The 18,386-nt window shown below is 35.8% G+C and overlaps 1 protein-coding gene across 4 annotated transcripts in view; it reads left to right on the top strand.

Annotated features, from left to right (window-relative positions):
* The window catches only part of LOC117335809 (vesicular glutamate transporter 2-like), a 103,346-nt gene that overhangs the window by 27,193 nt on the left and 57,767 nt on the right, over positions 1–18,386 (top strand). The window contains exon 2 of one of the 4 annotated variants that reach the window (XM_033896008.1): positions 16,374–16,984. The exons of the other annotated variants lie outside the window; for them this stretch is intronic. Within the exon in view, the coding sequence (XP_033751899.1) occupies positions 16,941–16,984 (44 nt within the window). The 5' untranslated portion in view covers positions 16,374–16,940. The remainder of the gene's footprint in view (positions 1–16,373; positions 16,985–18,386) is intronic. 4 annotated transcript variants of the gene reach the window in all.

The following is an 18,386-nucleotide window of genomic DNA, read 5'->3' as shown; positions in this document are numbered from 1 at the left end:
TTCCACAGGAAGTCATATACGGTATCCCTTTATATTAGTGGTAATATAGGTAGACATTTCATGATTCGGGAAAAAATCGTATTTATGTCTTAGTGAGCATCGTTGAAAGCAATTTCCGGACAGGATATGGTCGTTGGATGTACCACGCAACTGCACGCGACTTTTGCTTCCGGTTAATTTTGTCAGACGGATCGTAAAATAACCAGAATGATTACTAACGGGATCCACAGGACAAATTATGAGACCTTGGTAATCGTCATCGTCGTTGTTTGTCAATCATTTGATAAAGTATATCACATACCAACAGTATATACCTCTCTATAGTAATTCCTTTTCGTTTTCCGCGTATTTGACTTCATCGTCATCGTTGTCTTACTACTGTCATCCTGCTTAGTTCTCATCTTCTAAAATTGTCAGCCTGCTAGTGTCTCCTACCCGTCAGATAAAACCAAGTCATAACCTTTGGCTAGTAACATATTCCTCATCAATGGTCATCCTTTATATATGTCATTGTGTCTCCAACATTAACCACAGAGAAAATTCCTCAAATAATATATTTATCGTTTTTTCTGCAGTCGTTAATGTACTACATTCGATGCAACCTGATCGATTTTCGCATTATGACTGCCCACGTGTCTTTAACAGGTGCTGTTACAATCCCTTCATACCTGCACATGCTATATTAATATAGTTTCCCTTTGTTATCGACTATCCTCCATTCGTTTTTGTCCTTTTATGATATTATTTATTTTAACCTGGTCGTTGGATCGGATCTTGTGGGTAATGAGAAATGCGGTGTCCGGGTTATGTATTGATAGGTTGCCTTGTCATTTCCTTTGATGTAACGCCTCGTAAGATGCCTGCACGCACATTCTTTATCCCCGGCGGCAATCACAAAGACACGCGCATTACGTGTATCGATAACTTCTCGGGTAGAGCACATTACTTAAAAGACAGCTAAATTTAGTGGTTCATTACATCACAGATCGAAAAAGTATGGCAAAGATCTGATGTTACATAAAACCGTTATGTGTTTCAGATGTGAAATTCAGACCATTAGTGAGCGTGACAGTCTTGCTCTGTTTCATTACAATTTACGCCTTTGCTCATCAAAGTTTGTTGTATCAAAGTCTCCAAAGACGTGCTAATACACACCAAACACGTCTTCCGGTTGAGGTGTGCTTATACCGTATCATCGGAACCTAAATTAATCGAAATTTGCAGGACTATCCCGATGTATTGGTTGCGGATTTAGAAGAATTTAGCTGTCTGGCCTTCTTCCGTTCTTGGTCATGGTGTAGTTTTAATGTAGCATACTGTTTCGGTATGTTGACCTTCTGACACTGTGTTTAAATGTTACAGCCTTCCGGTGTGTTTTGGTATAGTATGACGAGTTTATGTAAGGGTTACAGATGTTGAATGGTATAGGATTGTATGTAGCTACTTATGTGCCTGTCTTGCTTTTATCAGTTTTTTACCGTATGCATACATATTTAATGAGTTTATGTATATCGGCAACCAAGGCAGGTTACATTATGAGTACTTATTTCTGGAAACATCAGCAAACAATAAAATTGGAGAAGTATTCGTCAAGCAATAATATATTTTGGTACTCCCTACCCTGGGGGAGAGCAAACGCTATCAGTACGCCCACTCGTAACGGCTGAAGATCACGACATGACTGTAGTCCTCACACGCCTGATACATTTCTTGAAAACAGAATAAGAATATATGTATGTAATCAGGAATTCAATTATCACATGGAACTGTAGTGTTAATAGACTAGCAGCTTACTCGACTTGTTCCGCTGAGAATGTACATTTGTCACTAGTCCAGTCGATCCCCGTTCTACCCTCCGGTTACTGCCGTTGTTAGCGTGGTCAGAACAGGCCAACCCAGACTACAGCTATTTTCTATTTTTGGTTACGCGCACAAATGTTCAATCGTAACAAAACAATCATGGCATATTCCAGAACTTGTTGCAAAAATATAATTCTTGATTACATTATCAGAGTAAAAAGATAGACACACAATTTGAGACATAACCAAATTGCGGCTTTTCACAAGAATTCCAGCTGCCGTTCGAAAGCGCATTGCTTCAGTGTTGCGCGTTCGAATGTGCCATGTGGGTTTCAGAATGGAGCGCCGAAGAATCGATACAAATAGTATTATCCCCAACAAAATCACCCGATAATTTTGTTTGCCGCAATAGATGTGGCAGTCCATGCTTCTTCAGCCAAATTGGATAACCTTGTTGTGCAGGATAGCGCTATGTCGGCCCGTCAGAGACTGTCCTTCTCGGGCACCCCTCCGCGCCTGATTACCCTTCAACATTAAATAAAGACAAAACAGGCGCGCCTCTCTTAATCCTGGTACGTCGCTTTTCGGACATAACCAATTGCATTTATTACTTTCGAGTTAAAATAACATTTTCGTTAATAAATCTAGATTGTACAAATTGACTTAGCCACGTGTGCGAGGGAGTTCTATATCGAGTTTAAGTAGCGCGTAACATGAATTGGTCCTTAAGGTAATACATTGGTTTATGCTGACCGGAATAATATTGGCCAAGGAAGAGACAGCAAAGACAGCCATGAAAGGTAGACTGGCGAAAAAGGATTTGATGAAGTCATAGCGGAGTAAGGGAAAATATAAATAGGATAAAAAGTTGACAAAGGAGGGACATGAAAACAGGAATGGATAAAGAAAATTGAAAGAAGGTACGAGGAGAAAAACTGTGAGGAGTTAAAGTGATGAAGAAAAGATAGGTAGATGTGAACAAGAGAGGTGTGTAGGTTTGAACGAGTGAATATGAAGAATAGAAAGAAAGATTAAGCCGACAATAAGACAATAAATGAAAGGATAACAAAGTATAGAGCAGAAAAGGGGTGGCAGAAACGAATGGTGAGGGGAAGAGGGAAAAATAACAAGATAAAAGGGAAGTCACACGGGGAAAGAAAGGGATCAGATATGAGGAATGTGTGAATATATATATGAAGGCGTGAAATATGAATGAATATATAAGGATATCGAGGAAGAAGACACAAATGTAGAAGCGCAGGTATCGATTGCGAGGGGAAGATCTTATTGGGTATTGGCAAGGTTCCTTGTATCGGTCGTATTTCTGTGAAGATAAAACGTGAAGAAATAACAAATTTAGTAATGTGTTATGACAAGAAAGGGACACTGCTGAAAATGACAATCCCGTCAGTACATTGTAAAACGACATGGAACCGATCGAATGTAACGCAAATCCCTGCAACCGAAAACCGAGAAGAATCCCTCATGAATATGTACTGTTTATAGGAGGACAAACCATAAAAATTCGGGTCAAAGCCGCAAACTACTCCTGTAATAAACCGGTTTCATCACCAAAAGTGGTTTTATTACATATATACTGGTCATGTTATCGTAGACGCATACGTTGTTTTGTCCAGAGCCGTATTTTGCTTTCCATGACAGCTGAATAATATAAAATAGAGTTTGCTCTATTTCTATTTTATCTACAGTTTTATTACTAGATAAACGTTACCATCATGCCGTGCTATGCAGACTCGCTGAAACTAGCGAGACAGACTGATATAATAGATGTATGTTTTCAGTGCCGTTTTAGACGCTACTTTGTCTCAGTTTACCCAGAAGGCCCATCCTTCCTATAGGTTACGTCATTGGGTTTATAATAAAAAGTTATTTTGATGGGGAAGGATTTATTGTGTACAATGACGTTTTACAAGTTTACGCCTAACTGGACTGTGCCGATAGATATATAATTATTTTGTATAGTGATGATAAGACATTTTTTTTATAAAGTCAAAGCTTATAAAACATGATCTAATAACACATTTTGTTTCAGGGAGGTTGGTACATTTATGTGAGAGGTGTCCATCAAATCCAATGCATAAACCAAATCTCAATAGTATTCCAATTGTATCATTCGTCAGGTGACTCAGCTCATTAACTACCAAAGACACACTAGCAAGAAAAGTCCCTATACAACCATCATCCAAACTGTTCACCTCACTATCTCCCTTTTTGATCAAACCAACCACCTAGCTCAAAGGCAGACACCCACAATCCCTACGAAACCTTCTATACAAACTATGTTTTTTTTCTGTTTTTTTTTTAGCTGTTAGTAGAAAGACGCCAAAGAGGCGGTTGTTATTTGGTTTATATAGTGAAATTGTTAATCGTACGTCATTAAATCATATCCTATATAGTCCATTATATTAGTGATATGATGTCAGTGATACTCCATTAGTAACCTGTGTATACCACTATTCCAGTTTGTATCCCCTTGTGTTTATTTAAATTACGTAAATGTTTGCTGATCCATTTAAAAATCGTTCGCACGGTGTGCAGTGACGTCATACGCACGCGCGCGTTACAAAAGAGACAATGGTTATCTGTGTCATCACAGCTTTGATGGCGTTGGCTATTCACTTAGTGCTTGCGAAGCGTGGCAGTGTAGGGATTTGGGAACAAAACATAACTTGCTGGTTAAAGTATTATCATCCTTGTGTCAATATATGGAATCAGACAGAAGCAGTGTATTATAAGGCCTCAACTCAAATAATCAAATGTATTTGGGATGCATACGATAATTACAACACATGGAGGTGGCGTGACGAAGTGAATATCGTACAATAGGATATACATCTTCCGATTAATATTTATTCAAACTAACAGCACTCTCGGCAGTTTTCCTGGATTGTTTGTCAATCAATACATATTTCAATGAATAACTTCTGATGTAGAAGGGCAATGTATTTGTGATTACGGGATTGTGAATGATTGGGTCATCATTGAATGGGTCTATATGCAAGATAGCGCTGTTGGAGATTCCTCCCGAGATCCATGCCATCGTTTCATCTTTTGTTCCTTGGTGCTAAAAATATAATAAAGAGATAGTGTCATTGTTATAAGTGTGTACAAAATAGCGATTCCGTGGTCCATGTGTGTGCCGAATAGACTGAGACCGGAAGTTTTTAAGTAATCGATGGAATCGGAGCCGGTCTAAATCCGGAAACTTCACCGTCATGTGATTGTATTCAGTTCACGCGAATTGGTTTGGGGACGTGAAGCTAATTCGTGTCATTACATGTGAAACACAAACTAATCGGTGGAACGGTCATGTAACACTAGAATGTTGTAATTTCAAGTTTGAAGAAAAGATGTATGAGAAAATTATTTATTTTACTTACACATTGAACTCAAACTCATCTGTAACTATCATAGCTATGTTATAGGGTCTACCATGACGCCCTCTGTCGTATGATCAATGTTCCTCAGAATTCTTCTGTTTAATTGAGAGGGATTTTATTACACGGGGGACTTGATTACATAAACAGACGATAGCGAGTCTACTGGTTTATTGTTCGCCATGTTTATAAATCTCGCTACTTCGGATGAGATAACGCTGTTATTGGAGTCATCGAATCCTTCCGTCCATAGTAATAATATTATCATTCTACCCTGAAACGAATGTATTACTGCATAGCTTTTGTTAGTCGTGTAAACATGCAAATAGATCCATGATGTGTACCCCTCAGTAAGTAATGGTCATTTAATCTAGGTTATAAAGTCAGAACCCACTTAGTCCGTAGAACGTTTAGATGCTATCTTCCTAGGACTTTGCTCACTCCGACTAGTTCATTCACATTTTATTTATATGTTGAAATAAAAATATATGTAAGACATGTTATAGACGTGCGAATGGAAATCACATAATTATGAGTGCGTATACAATTTTTGACGCGCTTTGCTGTGAGATGAGGATATACGAATGTAAATGTGTGAGAGGCGGCATGTGAAGAAACTGTTGAGTATATACGAGTGAACATATGTGAGAGGCGTCATGTGAAGAAATAATTGAGTATATACGAGTGAAAATATGTGAGAGGCGTCATGTGAAGAAATGAGTGAGAATATACCAGTGTAAATGTGTGAGAGGCGTCATGTGAAGAAATGAGTGAGTATATCCGAGTGTAAATGTGTGAGAGGCGTCATGTGAAGAAATAGTGAGAATGCATTAATAAAAACGAGTGAATGACATACTGTTAGGAGATTAATGCAAAGATGCGTGATTAAACTGTGAGAGGTTTCCAGTTATATAATGGTTGAAACGTACCCTGTAATCGACAAATATAGAGTGTAAATATAGGCATTGCGGAGTAACGTGCCCCCCTTGAGATAATGAAGTAGGATATACAAGCAAAGTAGGGTGAGACGCGCCCTGTCAGATAATGAAATATCATCATTGTATCACATAAAACACGGCGATGAATAATGTAACAAACACACTAGAGAGACGAAGCTATCCTATTTGCCGACCATGATTTATTTCACAACTGTTTTAATTCCGGGAAATCAATTATTTTGTAATTTGAAGTTTATTGCGCGAATTGGTTTTCTGGTCCTAAGTGTAATGAGCTCATACTCGGAGAGCGATATGGCAACAACAAGCCACCCAATTGACTCGTTCGGAAACACATTGATGATTGTGAGAGACATTTACTAGACATATTTTGGGAGATGTCCAACTATCTGACAGCAATCGCTCTTTTCATTTACATTATTGAGTTTTTTTTTGTCTCCCGTGCTCGGTATAAGGGATAAGGGAACTGTGTATATCGAAATGTAAAAAACGTATTCAACGAATACATAATATTCATATTGAATTGTGTAGTAGATAATATTAATTTGATGGAAAATTGATATCGTAGTTTTGTTTTAGATCAACAATAATTTAATGATAAAAACAATGCTAATATCACAAAATAAAAATAGGTACTAAACGTCAAAGTCAATGTATGTGTCTTAGATTTGTGTACAGTATATGTAGAAAGAGGTAGTAGTTTTGGAATACACCAGTATCGCAAACACTGTCCATCGCCGACTTGACTGCTGTTGCATTTACGTGGTAAGATTTACTATTAAATAGCATGGCACTTCTTGTATGCTATACGACAATGCATAGCGTTCTGATGGAGCTTTTCTGTCGTATCGACACACAATAGATAATTACTGACGAACCTAGAATCATCAATAAATAAGCACATTTATGGTTTTATACTTTGTGATATTGTCACCACGAAGTGTGAACTTCCCCATGCACGCGTTAAGATATTTATATCTTGCCATGCTTATGCGTTAAAGACATAATTTATTTGTCATTGGTCAATGTTTATCGTCTTATACATGTCATTACTTATCCGTGCTAAATTACATGCTTATTGGATGATGGCGTGGACAGGTAAACAACAATAACATGTGTTGTTACAATAAAATATTATGATCGTGCAGACATTTTGAATGTAGAACTGATAAACCTCCATCCTCACCGATATATATTGATATTTTATCTGCTAGAGTTCAAACATCCGCCGCTTTGTCGGGTTTTTAGCCTTGCCAGGTTTTAGTTTTATCAGGTTTTAGTTTTGTCACGTAATAGCTTTGAGGGGTATGATGGCAGAATTGTCTAGTGACAAGTAGTGTATACGTTATTGAGCAGATATACCGTTTTTAATATTTTCAGATGTAAATGTCATTTATATTTATATCAAAACAAGTTCACTCATATTTCAGAAATGATATAACCAACAGAGTATACGTCACTTTTCACTTCCTGGGCTGTCACCCACGCCATAGTGATAGTAAACGAAATATTGGAGATGTATGTGTGTTCATATGTTTATTGTTTCTATCTTTTTGGGAGTATCATAATTATCACGACGATAAAGCAGGAAGACTAAACATGTCGATGTTGACTAGGCTAAACTTTTCCTTATATCATAAACACATTATAGATAGTATATTTATATTATAAATCCATTAGAAATATTATTTATATATATTAGATATTACACATTTTATTTATATATTTTATTTATATATACTGTATATAGAGGTTACACAACGAGTGGTTGTTGGATATGGAATTTATTTCACACGAGTAAGTTATTTTTTAAAAGTTAAAAAAGACACGAGCTTTAGCGAGTGTTTTTTGCAACTTTTAAAAAATAACTTACGAGTGTGAAATAAATTCCATATCCAACAATTTCGAGTCGTGTGACCTGTTTCTAACACAATAATATCGGCTTGAATCAAAGGGAAACGTGGCCAAGAATAATTTCGCGTATGCAAATATAGTGTACCGGTGACGTCCGGGACCCGGTGATGTGACGTCATTAGATTATTGATGACGTCAATAACAATTACAGCTTGGGTCAAAGTTCACCGTGTTAGCCAATCAAAATGCGTACAGAGTTTATACCACGTGTGGTATAAACATATTGTTAATCAACAGCTGTAATGATTAACTGATGGTCTGAGAGTTGAATAACACAGGGTATTGTGGTAGAAACATATATATCAATCATAACGTCCTATATTAAACAAAAGGTACATATAGTAGCTCAACCATATAGTTAAATAAACGTTACAGGGGTATCGGGCTAGCTCCATAAGGATCGTTTATCATCTAATCTTAGAACGCTGATTACCATCTTCAGGCAATAACGGCCAGTTAATTAATTAATTTGACAATATTAAACCTAGCGCTCAGAGACCATCGTTAATGACTGAACTTTATCAACTCATTTCCCTGCTTAGGCGTATAATGTGTTATTTTAGATTACGTTGTACTGGAAGGATAATCTGATCTTATTAAAACAGTTGCACTCTACACATCATCTGTTACCTCAACACTGTGTCCTCACATGCCGTATATGGTATACAAAGCTTCTATTCCGTTTATTCGTTTGTACAATCTAAAAAGATAATTTTATGTAAATCTGATAGTTTGTTTTTTTATTCCAAGAGGGACAGTATCGCTGATTCCAACGATTGCATTTTCACACTTTGTAGCACAGGTTCAAAATGTAGACATTAATTAAAGTTTCTCTCTCTCAAAAAAAAATCTTCAATACAATTATCACATTGATTACATTTGGGTTGAGTTCATCCGACCCGCTTTGCCTGAATACTTGTTTATGGCGATTTCGTTGATAATCATTTATTTATCTATTATTCATTTAATCATTAATTATCATTGCATTTTTTAAAAACAAATTTTATTTCAATATTTAGCCATTTATTTTTTGTTTTTGTTTTTTTTTTGTTTTTTTTTTTGTTTTTTGTAATTCTCTTTCCGGGTTAAATTTGTTCAGGCCTCTATAACACCACTGATGAATCGTAGAATGACAAACCACGTGATTGGTATAATTTTGTTTCAAGTGTCGCTTACTAAATTTTCTTGCATTGTGTTTGGATATTTTAAGAACCCTTGGTAGTCTTATGAACCACAGTATAATTTCATATCTTTATTATCGGTATTCTATTTATTATGTGCTTTCATATCTACCTCCATCAACTTAAATAAGTATTATACATTTATGTATATTATATACATATACATTGCATATTTGCCTTGATCATTATGATATGCATGTCGCAAGTGCATTTGTTACACTGGGTTTTAAATAAAACAACTGATATTGAAAACGTGTAACTAAACCCTATGTCTCGTGAAGCGTCTGATCGGTGAGGACAAGCCATCAATTGTGTACGTTCGCTACCGAGGAAGGCTCTTTCACACTCAGTGGGCTAAACGTGACTGCCAGTCTTCCGATCACAAGGCGGTGCAACGGGTTCCTATTAGCAACGCTCAGCAGCCTGTAATTTACCCGACAAATCCATGACTAGGAACAAAGGACGCATTAAACCAAGCACAATGTTTACATCATAACGCCCTCTACCAAAGGTTACAACGCAACTTAGATACGATTTTTTTTTACTTCCAAGAAAATTCACAGAACATTACCATTGTCCTTTAACTGACATAAATGGACAAAGTTTAATATGTTAAACTGTATTATATGATAATTGAATCATACTAATTAGACATTTATTTTTAATACCGAAATTTCCACAATTAGAGTATTAGGCATATGATAAACAGGTCCAGCAGGCGGTAACTGTACGCCTCAACAAGGTCAGAAAGAGCAGCCTCATTTCCAAAACAGAATCTTCCAAAGCAGAATCCAAAATGAATACTTGAAATTTCCCAGCATTCACTCTTAATGCCATATTATCAACCAACCATTGAATACATAGTGACAGGTTGCCCTTTCGATATATAACATTTTATGTTATCTCTTCCTCGTCTTTTTTCAAATCGATTAAGCCATAATATTTTCATGAGAGTCGTTAAATATAGCGAGTATGTAAGGTATCGATATAGGTTCAAATATAGCTTCATTTTATGTCTGCGAGATAAGTAATGTTAAATAAAGAGCGAGCCATTGGGAACTGAAGTGGATATGTTGTGTGACCGATAAACTAAAATTAGTTTGATCACGCAAAAGCACAATCTATACAGCATGACAGGGTGGCAATATCTAGCGCATGCGTACTGAGTATGATGGTAGATTGGGATTGAATGAATGATGTGTGAAGCGGTCACGGACATATGACGGAAATGAGCCGGAAATAGCAAGAACAATTCTAAAATAGCATTGGGTAATAAAAGTATGTGTATTTGAACAATTTCTAGTCAGTAATCCCTAGTAATTTTCGACTTTTTCTTTATACATACATTGGGATAATATCGATGAATCATCCATCAACGCCAGACAATGGTTTTTGCATATTTTCGGGGATATAGCAGGGGACACATTGAACGAACAAGTATTGTTGTTGTTAATTGAATATTAGCCTGTTTGATCTCAGAGATTTCCTCGAATCTTTCTCCGCAATACTTGTCAAGGAGGCATCAAGCATCTGTCCTGTCTTGATGTTTCCGGAAATAAAATGAGATGCGGATATTATTATCACAACTAGTGTCTGACGACGATTTCTCGGCCATTACAACTGGCGCTGTTATTATCTTAAAACATTTATTTTACTATTTTGTTATACCATCTGTACACCACCTAAGATGATTATAATTATCAAATAACCAAAAATAACACAAAAACCAATTTCCATTCATTTGTATTTTCAATACTTATTTCTTGGCAAATTATTGTCGTGGTATATAAATATCAGAATAATTTTGGAGTGACCAGTGGGAACACAGAATCACCCAAATAAACTTTCATCAAAAAACATCAAATTGATGTGATATGCATCAATTTGTCATAGAAATGTTATAAGAAAACAGGTGATCAGAAATTTATGCCAAAAGCTAGATACAATCTAGCTCCGCCACAAAAACAAAAAAGGTGGGGGGAATGATGATAAACCTGTTTTTCAGGATACAAATATAAACACATACATTAAAGCAATAACGACAACAATTTGCCAAAAATTCATACAACTATACCTAACTAGGACCAAGACCCATACAAAAACTGCAAAATTCACTTGATTGCCAAGCTTTGTTACCGACCTTTCCAGAGGTTTGTTATATGGCAACTACAATCAAGCATCCAACATTACAAAATTAAATCATCTTTTGTATGGGCCATTTGTCCGTAAAAAAACAACAACATAAGACTCACTTCATCAGTGCCAAACATGTCGCCTCAAGCTTGCGACCATCATTACATGTTCATAACATGTGCTCACTTCATTAGTGGCAAACATGTCGCCTCAAGATTGTTACAAAGTTTGTCACCCCATAGTGACTAACATATCAAACGTGCCACACCATTCTGTGACCAAACATTTTATAAGTTGTCGCCACAACTGGTGACTCAAAACATAATGGGGTTGTTCCCAAGACTGACAAAATATATGCATATAATAAACTAGTGTCTGACGACGATTTCTCGGCCATTACAACTGGCGCTGTTATTATCTTAAAACATTTATTTTACTATTTTGGTATACCATCTGTACACCACCTTAGATGATTCTAATAAATTACAATAGGCCTTCGGCAAATTAATTATCGACCGATGGGATCATTAACACAAACATAGCGATATCTATTAAACTTGTGTAACTGTTCCAAGTTCTATGTCTAAATGTGATCGATTGTAATTAACTTGTATCTTGATAAAGGGGCAGATTACCTCGAAAATTCGACAATTTACTTGTCTGTACTGTCGTTATTACAACATGACCAGTTATCCATTTATAGTTATACGCTTCAATATAAACAAAATATTTATATATTGTATATAACACATTGCATAGCAATAGGATATTGCATAATTAGGTTTACGCCGACAATACTTGTAACAGACCATTGTTGGTACAATTGTTTTATCAGAACCCTGCCACTAGGAAACATACATGTATGTAGTAAAACAGTAATTCATCGCTCAAATATGATTTCGTCATAAAACAGTCTTATCCTCTCGGGTCTCCTTTAAATGCATTGATTGATTTTATAATGCAGATTCCTCTCTACACGCCAAACTCTATTGAATATTGTTGTTGTCAGCCACAATTGTAAACCCGTAAGGACTGTGGATTATAAAGTAGTTACGTAGATGCGCCAGATTACTTTATAATTCCTAACTTTGGCGATTAATGACAATTATTTTATATTTCCATGTTGTTCCCATCTTTTCCTGGACCTCTGTATTCACCAATTTATTAAACACGCTATATTGTTGGTTGGTTAGTTTGTGGGTTTTCCTCTCCTATAACGGCCACAGACCGATACTCAGACTTGAGAGGGCCTGTGGTCGAGACCGCCTGTCTCCTGAACCCCCTGAGATTATACTTTTCTATGCATCCGGTACGTCCACAAGACCGGACAGATCCCATGGACGGACATTGGCTAGGCGGGGTCCCCTTCAGGCCAATATCGACACTATATGTCCCGCTACACAGCAATGTATAAATAACTGATACAATCTACCGTTTTCAAACACAAGCAAAATAAAGTCATCTTCAAATTTTTACGGTATTTGTTTCAAATAAGATACTTTTGAAATGATATTTGCGATTAAAACATTATCAAATACGTACAAATAAGTTATAAAGTTAGTTATTTTGATCTCTTTATATAATGGTAATATAGTTTCTGAATTTCTCAGTGCAAACAAGTGCAAAGCAAACTAGAGAACACCAGAACGTCATAGAAAGGTTTGCGTTTTACGATGATCTCTCGTGTGAGAAGCGTCATCATGATATTGATTCAGTTGCGTGCATATCTTTATGAATTCAGTTTCTCTTTTGGTAGTGTCTATATAAAGCTTTCCAGTGGACATGCAAACCCCTAAGAGCTACTGAGTACGTCTGTTGTAGTTCGCACATTAATATTCTATACCTTTGCTCCACACCTTTTCACTTACTGGTCTGCAACTAAATCTAAATGAGGTTTACAGGATGATTCATCGAAATTTCTCGGCCCTTAAATCTCAACGAGTCTTTGTTCTTCATCATCAGAACACGATACAGTCATAGAGAAAAATAAACATCGTAGGAAGTCTCCCAAAATTAAGTTATTAATTGACTACGCAACACGTTGTTATCGATCGTTATTAACTGCTCTGTTTTTTTTTTTGTTTATTTGATTGCTATAGTTGAATTCATTACTCAATTTGGAGGGTTTCCCTCGGAGGATCAGAAAGACAGAGATAAACATTTTTCAATCCATTATAGTATAACAAATCTACTTAATTGAGATTTGTTTCTTTTTAGGAATGCCATTAGTTTTTGTAAACAAAAGCCAGCTATATATTTGAGGTAATCAGGTAACGTTTCTTGTGCCGTTTATATAGAAAAATTTAACTCATGAGAACACTAATTAATCTGTACCTGTGTCTATAAACATCTAACTCATCAGAACACTAATTAATCTGTACCTGTGTCTATAAACATCTAACTCATCAGAACACTAATTAATCTGTAACTGTGTCTATAAACATCTAACTCATCAGAACACTAATTAATCTGTACCTGTGTCTATAAACATCTAACTCACGAGAACACTAATTAATCTGTACTGTGTCTATAAACATCTAACTCACGACAACACTAATTAATCTGTACTGTGTCTATAAACATCTAACTCATCAGAACACTAATTAATCTGTACCTGTGTCTATAAACATCTAACTCATGAGAACACTAATTAATCTGTACCTGTGTCTATAAACATCTAACTCATCAGAACACTAATTAATCTGTACCTGTGTCTATAAACATCTAACTCATGAGAACACTAATTAATCTGTACTGTGTCTATAAACATCTAACTCACGACAACACTAATTAATCTGTACTGTGTCTATAAACATCTAACTCATCAGAACACTAATTAATCTGTACCTGTGTCTATAAACATCTAACTCATGAGAACACTAATTAATCTGTACCTGTGTCTATAAACATCTAACTCATCAGAACACTAATTAATCTGTACCTGTGTCTATAAACATCTAACTCATGAGAACACTAATTAATCTGTGCCTGTGTCTATAAACATCTAACTCATCAGAACACTAATTAATCTGTACCTGTGTCTATAAATATCTAATTCACGAGAACACTAATTAATCTGTACCTGTGTCTTGTATCGTTTATATAGACACATCTAACTTTTGAGGACACTAATTAATCTGTACATTTGTCTTGTAAGCAGTGATGTGATTTGTAAGGTATGTATCCTGTGTGTGTATTGGAAAACAAATTATAAAACATTCAGAAGGTAAAATGACGTATTTCTTTTCGACATTGGCTGTATGAATTCATTATCCATGAACAAAGAAAGCCATGAAAAGTTCCATGTAAAGATAGCGATGTATACATGTATTATACACATGCAGCACTGCAAGGTAAAGCCAGGAACAATACACTATATTGTTAACGCTTTTTACAGTATTTGTATGACAGAATAGTCTTTCCTGGCAATAACCGCTAGCTACACTAGTTATTATAACGCCTTCATATACAAGTAGTCATTCCTCAATACAAAATTGTGTATCTTGTTTCCAGTACATTAGCTCTACACACTCAATACTTCAGAACCTATCCATCATTCAAGAATTATTGACCAATTCATAGATCCCTCGGTATTTCTATACCACGACACACCAATATATCTAGAACCAATAGGACCCGGATTGTAGGAGTAATATTTCTAAATTCTTCACCGATACCAATAACTATTCTTTACAAATCCCCATTTAGGGAACATTTGTATCTTGACGCTGATCTGATCCCTATGCCATTTGTGTAAAACCAGTGTGAGGCGATTCATACTGATATTGAACATAAACATAAACATAATAAAATCCTATTAAACAAATAAACACAGCAAAATCACGATGGTAAAACTCAAATTTCACTATATCTACAATACACTTATCGTAATATAGCTAATGTATAACACTATTTCTTTATTCCAACAATAAACAATTTATAATCTTCATAGTACACTACAGCATTTCTCTGACCTTCTAGTTTTGAACTAATGATATATTTGATCGCTATAGCTGTCGACAATCTCGGTGTTACTGATATTTTAATATCACAGCTCTGTATATTGACTCTTTAAGCGTCAGTCTGTTTAATGTGGATAAATCATGGATAGACGAGAGAACAAATATTTGTTATAAAATAATCCATAAATATTCTCATAACCAAACACACTTGATGATCTGAGATTGCTATCGTAGAAGACGGCAGCGAGCAGTCCGTTCAGATGGTGAGATCGCCCATCATTATCACTAGCTGTGCATAATGAAAAAAGTATCACTTCTCGAGTTCGCTGTAATGACACATGTTGCAGTTTCATCGGGGTTTTCAGAAATATTGGGTATAAAGTATTAGTTAAACATTGAAAAAGCACAATACAAAAATAAAGAAAAGATTACTTGATATTTAGAATCTTATCATTTCGTGTACACAACATTCCTACTAGTTTGGGCAATATGATACAGATGGACATGGTATCAATGTTAAACAATTGTCGACGAACACATAAAACAGTGTCAAGTCGTTTGCGTGGTGCGATTATGTCTGGGCCGGCATTTCTGCCACAAAGTGTACCCAGGTGGATTGCTGCATTGCTCTAGAATCAATGCTTGCTTTCCATAGCCAGGTATGTAGAAGAATAAAATATATTCACAAGCCCATATACTGGCGAGTACGAGTCGGTTAATTCGTTTTCCAATAGGCTATAGCCGCTACTCCTTCACTGCCGCTGTAGCATCAGGCTCATTCACAATTGAATAATTTATAAGCACAAATTAATTTTCCATGACTTTTCGTCTTTTTGTCGATCCAGAGCCTCCATCGACGAATGGTAGGGGTAGGGTGTTAGTCTGGTTTCGAGTCTGTGGTTGGTGCTCGCCACGCTACCTTAGTCTAATCGATGTATCACTGTGGTAGCGTGTGACCGTTAGTACTGTCAATACTATCTCTCATTTAGATGTTCAATGCAGTGTACAGTATTGTTTGCGTCGTTTCAGGCCAGTGATCTACGATAACTCCTCTCGCCGACAGTAGTACCTACAATCTACTAGTTGATGTAAGTCTCTCAACACGGGCATGCTCCAATCCCGACTTCGCACCAGTACATTGGAACTTAAATTTTGGACTTTGAAAACTATGTCCTCCTTTTATCCTAGGAACATTTCTACCAGTCTCTAAGTGTTAATGCATGTAGAGCTGGTTTATAGCATGTGTGCACCTCGTGGGACGTCCGTACATGTTTAGTTTGTCTGGCCGGATGCTGCTATTCCTAGAAATTTGTACAAACCGGAGAGTATGTGGATAGGTCGGAAAGGTTGTTACTGAGCGGAATATATTGTGTTTTCTATGATATGGATAAATAAATCCACAAATAATTTAATTACAAGCAACCAGTAATAAATATTTAATACCCATTGGAATCAGCGTTGGCATATCACAGTGATATTTTGGTTTCCTGTGATTATATGTGGAAGTTTAAAGTATTAACATAATATATATCTGTAGGGTAAGTTCTTGTGATCTATTAATCTCTGGTGATCCCGGATTTAACCTCTCACCTCGGAATGGGATCCCTGGCAAAGGAAGTTCTCCGCCTGAGAGACTTGAAGTAAGTGTATTTGCAGAATTTGATTATATTTATGCTCTAAAACCATATATATTGCTAGGTGTTAGAAAACTCACAAGTAAAATAATTCCGAATTTCGGAATATGTAATGTTATTTTAAGGTTTGTTTCGTTGTTTAATTTCCCTGAAACATGTTAATGTTAAGACCATATATGATTAGAATTATTCTTGTTTATTTATTTCTTCCTTTTTTTATTCTATCTTTCCAAGTATTACAAATTACAAATACAACACATAGATAAACGTTAAGGAAGTGATGCGATGCTTTATTTTCTCTATACAGAATCACTTGGTACAGTTTACAAAACATTTTAATCTCTTTTCAAATCATGTCACTATAATTTCCGTTGTATCGTAATTACGAATATACTAACGGTTTGTTGATATGATACATGGTATCCAGGGTTCATGTGTTAATTATATCGGGGTTTATATTAAATGATGTTTAGCTAGGTACTCGTTAACCCCTGCTTGTCCGATGCAACATCACATAGTGTCATCGAGAGATTGGCTGGCTGGTATGTGGGATACACGCGCCACGGTACCGTCTCCGGTCCTTTGGGGACCCACCATAATCGGATAGCGGAAAATCTATTATATTGAATTGTCTGGTAAACAAATCTGTCATATTACTTGACCCCTATAGTATTTCATTAATAATAAAAATCAGCGCTGATCCAATGGATAAATGTAACGATATCACTGGTAGAGAATTAGAATGATACTGGTTTTTACTTAGAATTTCGAATCCGCTTTATATACATCACTTTGGACACCAGAGAAATGTTTGTCATAACCGAAAGAAAAATATTGATCAAGCTAATTAAAACTCTTTGTAATACTTACACAAGTTTAACAAATGTTCTCTATTAGTTAATATCCTGGATATTTAAGTCTGTTTCTTACATTACTCTCTTAAATATTAAAGTCGGTTTCTATAGCTTTAACGCCTAATTAATTACGTCAGTTTACCTAGCAGTAATGTCCTAAGTTATTAGATAGTTTATCTGCCATTACAGTCCTAAATGATTACGTCAGTTTATCTAGCATTAATGTCCTAAAAGATAACGTCAGTTAATCTAGCATTAATGTTCTAAATAATTACATCAGTTTATCTAGCATTACTGTCCTAAATAATTACATCAGTTTATCTAGCATTACTGTCCTAAATAATTACATCAATTTATCTAGCATTCATGTCCTAAATGATTACATCAGTTTATCTAGCATAACTGTCCTAAATAATTACATCAGTTTATCTAGCATTACTGTTCTAGATAATTACGTCAGTTTATCTAGCATTTATGTCCTAGATAATTTCGTCAGTTTATCTGGCATTAATGTCCTAAATAATTACATCAGTTTATCTAGCATTACTGTTCTA

Source organism: Pecten maximus, chromosome 10 (genome assembly GCF_902652985.1).
Source record: "Pecten maximus chromosome 10, xPecMax1.1, whole genome shotgun sequence".
Lineage (NCBI taxonomy): Eukaryota > Metazoa > Mollusca > Bivalvia > Pectinida > Pectinidae > Pecten > Pecten maximus.
The sequence above is the reverse complement of the archived record's forward strand: the minus strand, read 5'-3'. Positions and strand labels throughout refer to the sequence as shown.